Below are 7800 nucleotides of genomic sequence, written 5' to 3' on the forward strand. Positions count from 1 at the left end.
AAATAAAAATAAATAAAGATAAATATAAATAAATAAAGATAAAGATAAAGAAAAAATAAATAAAGATAAATATAAATAAAAATAAATAAAGATAAAGAGAATGAAGAAAAAGCAGAGAAAATCAAAGAAAGAAAAATAAAAATAAAAATAAAATAATAAAAAACAAACAAAGACAAAGAGAGATAAAAGAATAAAGCAAAAAAATATTTTAATAAAAACAGAAAATAAATAAATAAATAAATAAATAAATAAATAAAATAAATGAACAGAGAGAGACAGATAAATAAACAGAGACAGACAGATATAATAAAACAAAAAGAAAGAGACAAGCAAAGAGATATACACAAACAGATAATAAAATAAACAAACAAATAATAAAATAAAATAAACAAACAAATACTAAAATAAAATAGCTATACCGTTCTCTATTAAAGAAGATATACGGCTTGCCCTCATTAAGGAGACATCGGCTATGCAGACATCGTCTAAGCAAGCCTCAGCTGAAGCAACATCTCCAGCCCCTAAACAAACAAATAAATAAATAAATAAATAAATAAATTAATTAATTAATTAATTAATTAGTTAATTAATTAATAATAAATATATCTCGGTAATTAAATGCGCGGAAAAGAAAGCGAAGACGCAGCAGAAAAAAACAATATTTTGCTGCAAGTCAAACCCTAAACCCTAAACCCTAAACCCTTGAGCGTACAGAGATTACAAAGAGCGCGTGAGAGTGACTGCTCGACAGTTTCATATGTTCCTGAAGCCTGCAGCAGCAGCAGCAATAGCAGAAGCAGCAATAACAGCAGCAGCAACAGCAGCAATAGCAGCACCAGCAGCAGCAATAGCAGAAGCAGCAATAGCAGCAGCAGCAATAACAGCAGCAGCAATAACAGCAGCAGCAATAACAGCAGCATTCCCCCAGGCAGCAAATACCGCTATGTGGGGTTAGGGTTTAGGGTTTAGGGTTTAGGCTACAATATCAGATTCTAATTCAGCAGTCGCAGTGTCCTCGCGGTGTATCCGCAGCAGCAGCTCCACTCGCAATGCGCGCCTGCAGCAGCAGCAGCAGCAGCAGCAGTAGCAGCAGCAGTAGTAGCAGCAGCAGCAGCAGCAGTAGCAGCAGCAGCAGTAGCAGCAGCAGCAGCAGTAGCAGCAGCAAAGCAGCAGCGGCAACAAATCAGCAGCAGAGGTCTATGTATGAATTGATGTCTGTCTATCATTGTGTGGAGATGCTGCTGCAGCAGCAGCAGCAGAGCAGCAGCAGCAGAGCAATAGCAGCAGCAGCAACGACATCCCCAGCAGCAGCAGCAGCAACAGCAGCAGAAGCAGCAGGAGCAACAGCAGCACCTACATCTCGCCCGTGCTGTAGTTGTTGCAGAGGCGCAGAGCAGCAATGGGGTCTCCTTGTGCTGCAGCAGCAGCAGCAAGGAATGCAGCAGAGGGACAGCTGCTGGCTAGCTGCTGCAGCTCCTGCTGCAGCTGCTGCTGCTGCTGCCCTGATGCACACTGTAGCAGCAGAAACAAGAGAGACAGCAGGAGCAGCAGCGGCAGCAGAGACAGCGATATTAGTACACGCTGCTGCAGAAGCAGCAGAAACAGAAGCAGCAGAAACAGAAGCAGCAGCAGCAGCAGAAGCAACAGCAGCAGCAGCTCACATATCGAGTGAGCAGCAGAAACAGTGCAAGGGCTTTTATCCCTGGGTTGCTGTGCTGCAGCATTCGCTGCAGCTGCTGCGGATGTTGCTGCTGCAGCACATGCGGCGGCTGCTTCAGCAGCAGCAGCTGCTGCTCGCATGCTGCCAGCAGAAACTCCCGCTGCTCCTCTGTTTGGGCGCCTGCTGCTTTTGCTGCTGCTGCTGCTGCTGTTGCACCAGCTGCTGCGGCCTCATAGTAGCCTGCTGCATACAGCTGCAGCGGCTGCAGCAGCAACACACACACACACACGCACACATATTAACACAACAACAATGCTGCTGCTGCTGCCGCTGCTGCTGTCGGCGCTGCTGCTGCTGCTGCTGCAGCGGAGTTAGCAGCTCAGCTCACATGCGGCGCCAGCCCTGCTGCAGTTTCCCTGTAGAGACTGTAGCAGCAGCCGTAGCAACAGCAGCAACTGCAGCAGTAACAGTAGCAGCAGCAGCAGCAGCAGTAGCAGTAGCAGCAGCAGCAGCAGTAGCAGCAGTAGCAGCAAGAGCAGCAAGAGCAGCAGCAACAGAAGTTGCAGTAGCAGCGGCAGCATCAGGACGTACTTCGGAGAGTATCCCATTCATTGTATTTACAGATGGTGTTGCTGCTGCAGTTGCTGCAGTTGCTGCTATTGCTGCTGCTGCTGCTGCTGCTGTTAACTGGGCGCAGCCGACAGCAGCAGATTCCTCGTCTGGGGTTTGGGTGTATAGGCAGCTTGCTTTGTCTTTCGCTATTAAAAAGAAGTTATAATTCTCAATTATTATATTTGCTGCAGCCTTTGCTGCTGCTGCTGCTGCTGCTGCTGCTCCGGTTGCTGCGCTGGTTCTGAGTCCCGGCGCATGCAGCAGCAGCTGCAGCAGCAGCAACAGCTGCTGCAGCAGCAGCGGGCTTCGCTGTGTTGTTATATTTAATTTATTTTCTTGGCCGGTATTTGCATCTTGGTTTCATTTCTTCAGCAACACCAACAGCTGCAGCAGCAACAACAATATCAGCAGCAGCAGCAGCAGCAGCAGCAGCAACAGCTGCTGCTGCTAAGGCTCTGGGGTCGAGGCATCCCCTTCTTTTCTCTTTGGTTGTAATTTAGCTGCCTCTGTTCTGCTGCTCTCCATCTGCTGCTGCTGCAGCTCTTCACTCCTGTGTCTCCAGCAGCAGCAGCAACAGCAGCAGCAGCAGCAGCAACTCCCGCCGCAGCAGCAACTCCATTAGCAGCAGCAGCAGCAACGCCAGCAGCAGCATCTAGTGCAGCAGCAAAGCCAGCAGCAGCTGAAACAGCAGCATCTAGTGTAGTAGCAGCATCACCAACTGCAGCAGCTGCTGCATCCACTGCAGCAACAGCGCCTCCAGCATCAGCATCAGCAGCAGCAGCAGCAGCAGCAGCATCTACTGCAGCAGCAACGTTACCAAGCTGAGCCTCTGTCTCTAAACAGAAGTCCAGACCCCAAACCCTAAACCCTAAACCCTAAACCCTTAACTCAAGCAGCATGCGCCTCACTGCGGCCCTGCATTTTGCTGCTGCGGCGGCAGTCGCAGCAGCGGCTACAGCATCAACAGCAGCAGCAGCAGCAGCAGATAACGAGGAGACTGCATCTGCTGCCTCCGAACCGAATTGGTTGCTGCTAACTCCGCAGCAGCAGCAACAGCAGCAGGAAGCAGCAGCAGCAGCAGCGTTGGGGCCAGAGGATATCTTCATCTCAGCCAAACACTCAACAGGAGACAGCAGCAGCAGCAGCAACAGCAACAGCAGCAGCTGCTGCAAGAGCAGCAGTAGCAGCAGCAGCAACCCTAACAGCCATCTGGACTCTAAGAGCTGCCAAGATGCGTTATCCGCAAGCCTGAGCAGCAGCAGCAGCCTTCCTCCCGATGCAGCAGCAGCAGAAGCAGCAGCAGCAGCAGCAGAAGCAGAAGCAGAAGCAGCAGAGATCGAAGCAGGTTTATCAGAGCTGCAGCGGCGCATCAGCAGCTGCAAAGATTTTCATCAAGACCCTCAAGGGTGCCTTTCTCTAGGGCGCTGCAGACACTTCTGGCTGCAGCAGCAGCAGCAGCAGCAGAAGCAGCAGCAGCAGCAGCAGCAGCAGCAAGGGTTGTGTCTGCTGGATGAGCTGTATCTGCAGCAGCTCGCAGACAGCAGCTGCGCACTGGAGCCAAGGTCAACCCTCTTCGCTGTCGCCAGGGACCTCCACGGGTATTTTGCTGCTGCTGTTGCTGCTGCTGCTGCTGCTGTTGCTGCTGCTGCTGCTGTTGCTACTGCTGTTGCTGCTGTTGCTGATGTCGCTGATGCTGTTGCTGTTGCTGATGCTGTTGTTGCTGCTGATGCTGCTGCTGCTGCTGCTGCTACTGCTGTTGTTGCTGCTGTTGCTGCTGCTGTTGCTGCTGTTGCTGATGCTGTTGCTGATGCTGTTGCTAGTGCAAGCGTTGCTTGCGGGCTGCCCCTATGTCTACTTCTGCTGCTGCTGCTGCTGCAGGTTTGGGGCCTTGGATATGTCAGTGCTGCATAACTTGCGCAGCAGCAGCAGCAGCAGCAAGCAGCAGCTCTGTAGGCTCGTCACCCATGCTGCTGCTGCTACTGCTGCATCTGCTGCTGCTGTTGTTTCGGTTTTAGCAGCAGCACCAGATCCGCAGCAGCAAACGTTAGCCTCCCCGCTGCAGCTGCCACGGCAGAGGCCAGGACAGCAGCAGCAGCAGCTGTTGCTGCACCAGCTGCAGCAGCAACAGCAGCTGCAGCAGCAGCAGCAGCAGCAGCCTTGGAACTCCCTTCGCCCCTGGGAAAAGCTACGAAGAATTCTCTCTCCTTGAGCTAGCTAGCTAGCTAGCTAGCTAGCTGGCTAGCTACCCAGACAGCTCTATAGCTAGCTGGCTTACGAGCTAGCTAGATAGTCATATACCTAGCTAGCTGCATAGCTAGCTGGCCAGATGGCTAGCTAGCTAGCCAGCCAGATAGCCAGCTAGGGGCCCGACAGCTAGCTAGCCAGCTATATAGATAGCTAGCTAGCTAGCTAGCTAGCGAGCTAGCTAATCGAGCAAGCAAGCAGCGAGTTGTCTAGCTAGCTTGGCTAAGTTAGCTGGCTAGCCAGACGGAGCTGCTGCTCCTCGCTTTTCGCATAAGCAACAGCAACAGCAACAGCAGCAGCAACAGCAACAGCAACAGCAGCAGCAGCTCCAGCTGCTGCTGTTGCTGCTGCTGTCTTTGCCGCCCCGCAGCGGCGGCAACAGCAACAGCAGCAACAGCAGCAGCAACAGGTGCTGCTGCTGTTGCAGTGTGTTGAATTGTTTATAATTGTTTAAAAGAGAGTAGATAGCATAGCTCTCTTTCTTTCTGTTCTCTGTCTCTCTTTGTCTGTCTCTGTCTCTCTTTGTTTGTTTTTGTTTATATCTTTGTTTATTTTTTTCTCTGCTTCTCTTCTGTCTCTGTCTCTATTTGTTTATTGCGTCGTCTCTCTTTCTTTTGTCTTATCTCTCATCTCTCTCTCTGTCTCTCTCTCTGTCTGTTTCTTTCTGTCTCTCTCTCTCTTTATCTGTCTCTCTCTCTCTCTCTCTCTTTATCTGTCTCTCTCTCTCTCTCTCTCTCTCTCTCTCTGTCTCTTTCTGTCTCTCTCTTTATCTCTTTATCTCTTTATCTCTTTATCTCTTTATCTCTCTGTCTCTGTCTCTGTCTCTGTCTGTCTCTGTCTCTGTCTTTGAGCTTTTTATTATTTTTATTTTTCTGTCTCTGCCTACTTTGTCTCTACTTTTTCTGTCTTTGTTTATTTTTTTGTTTTTATTTCTCTCTTCTTCTGTCTCCTTTTTATCTTCTGTCTGTCTCTATTTTAATTTTAGTTTTAATTTTAGTCCTCTTTTTGTGTTCTCTTCTTAAAACTTCAGCCCAGAATCTGTCCCTCCAACACGGCACAGCTAGCCAGCTAGCTAGCTAGCTGTACAGCTAGACAGCTAGCTAGACAGCTAGCTAGATAGCTACCTAGCTAGCTAGCTAGCTAGACAGCCAAGTAGCTAGCTGGCCAGCTAGCCAGTTAGCTAGCGAGACATCCATCGAAAAACTGAGCCTCTCTAGCTAGCTATCTAGCTAGCTAGAAGCAAGCCATCGAATAGGCTGCAGCTCACTGGCTAGCAGCCTGGTAAGCTAGCTAGCTAACCGCTTAACCAGCTGCAACTCACTGGCTACCTAGCTAGCTACCTAGCTAGCTGCTTCAAGGTCCCCAGGCTGCTGGGTGCCCTTGGCAGCACATTGACCTCCACACGCGCCTCTGACACACAGCTAGCTAGCTAGCTAGCTAGCTAGCCAGCCAGCTAGTTCGCCAGCTAGCTAGTTAGCTAGCTAGCCAGCCAGCTAGCTATCCTTCTCCAAGTGCAGCAAACGCATGCATCGCGTCTTGCGTTTCGTTCAGTCGTCCAGGGCCTCCAAATCCTCCTGAGTAAAAGCAGCACTCGCAGCAACAGAAGGCTAGCTAGCTAGCTAGCTAGCTATTGTGTTGGCTAGCTAGCTAACCGACTTTGTTGAGGTAGCTAGCTAGCTAGCCGACTTGTTAAGTAGCTAGCTACCTAAGTTGCTAACTAGTTAACCTCCTAGGTGAGCTGATTGCTAGCTAGCTAGCTAGCTAGCTAGCTAGCTAATCCTGCGACTCCCCAACTAGCCAGCTAGCTAGCCAGCTAGCTAGCTAGCTAGCTAGCTAGCTAGTATGTCTGCTGTACCGGTGCGATGTCCTCCATGAAGAGTTGGGGTTTGATTGGGGTAGGAGTATTTGTTTTTGTGTTTGCTGCTGAGTTAGAAGAAGAAGAAGAAGAAGAAGAAGAAGAAGAAGATGATGATGATGATGATGATGATGATGATGAAGATGATGATGATGATGAAGGCTCTACGCTGTCTTCTCTTTTTTCTGTCTCTTCTTCTTCTTCTTCCTGCTCTTCTTCAACCTCCTATAAACATAAATAACATAAATAATAAATAAAATTAATACAATACAAATAAAAAATAAACAAATGAAGCTTTCTTGCTGACTCGCTAAAGAAGAGATTAATAAAAACAAAGAAAATAAATAAAAATAAAAAAATAAAAAGAGAGACAGAAAAAGAGAGACAGACAGACAGACAAAGACAGACAGACAGACAAACAAAATAAAGATATATATGTTGTATATATATTAATAATACAAATATTAATATATACACAACATATATATATATATTAATATATATTATTTATATAAATATATATTATATATAGAGACGGATAAAGAAACAGATAAAGAGACAGAGATAAGGAGAGAGAAAAAAACAAACAAAAGGTGAAAGAAAAGAATTGAATAAGCAAAGACAATAATAAACAAAGACAATAATAAACAAAGAGATTAATAAACAAAATAATAAAGATAAGAACAAAGAGAATAATAAACAAAGACAATAATAAAGATAAGAATAAAGGTAAGAATAAAAGATAAGAATAAAAGAAAAGAATAAAGAAAATAATAAAGAAACAAACAAAGAAGAGAACAAAGAAAATAATAAACAAAGAGAAGACTAAAGAAAAGAACAAAGAGGATAATAGAAATAATAATAATAATAATAATAATAATAAAACTAATAATAATAATAATAAGTATAATAATAATAATAATAATAAAACTAATAATAATAAACAAAATAAAAACAAAGACAAACTTCTTGCTGATAATCTTCTTCATTAGCAGCGCCTTCACAATCTACGAAGAGTTCAGGGTTAATAGAGAATAAGTCGCGACCAGAGAGATGTTTTCCTGCTGCTGCTGCTGCTGCAGATCCTGCTGCTGCTGCAGGCCCTGCTGCTGCTGCTGCTGCTTTCTTCTTTTCTGCTGCTGCTGCTTCAGCCTTCTTTTCTTTCTTCTTAGACTTCCACGCAGCAAATGTCTCCGCTGTAACACGAGTGCCTCCAGGAGGCAGAGCACGTCTCTGCAGCACAAAGGCACTTATTATTTATTTAGTTATTTGTTTGTTTGTTTGTTTATTTATTTGTTTGGTTGGTTGTTTGTTTGTTTATTTGTTTGTTTGTTTGTTTGTTTGTTTGTTTGTTTACTTTGTTTATTTATCTGTTGTCTGCTTAGTTATATATATATATATATATATATATGTATATATATATATATAT

At 45.9% G+C, this 7800-nt stretch overlaps 2 protein-coding genes across 2 annotated transcripts in view; one reads left to right on the forward strand and one right to left on the reverse strand.

Annotated features, from left to right (window-relative positions):
- Positions 1–989: 989 nt before the first annotated feature.
- EAH_00052620 (hypothetical protein, conserved) lies at positions 990–4481 on the forward strand (the record flags this gene model as incomplete). Its single annotated transcript, XM_013394068.1, has 3 exons — positions 990–1668; positions 3213–3870; positions 4151–4481. Coding segments are annotated over 3 exons (1668 nt in total), but the record flags the coding sequence as incomplete, so codon positions are not given.
- Positions 4482–6063: 1582 nt separating this feature from the next.
- EAH_00052630 (hypothetical protein) overlaps positions 6064–7800 on the reverse strand; it is a gene marked incomplete at both ends in the record, with an annotated part of 3321 nt that continues 1584 nt past the window's right edge. The window contains 3 exons of the mRNA XM_013394069.1: positions 6064–6090; positions 6372–6596; positions 7338–7604. Coding sequence (XP_013249523.1) covers positions 6064–6090; positions 6372–6596; positions 7338–7604 — 519 coding nt within the window. The remainder of the gene's footprint in view (positions 6091–6371; positions 6597–7337; positions 7605–7800) is intronic.

This window comes from Eimeria acervulina, genomic scaffold (assembly GCF_000499425.1).
Source record: "Eimeria acervulina Houghton genomic scaffold, Eah_scaff944, whole genome shotgun sequence".
Taxonomy (NCBI): Eukaryota; Apicomplexa; class Conoidasida; order Eucoccidiorida; family Eimeriidae; genus Eimeria; species Eimeria acervulina.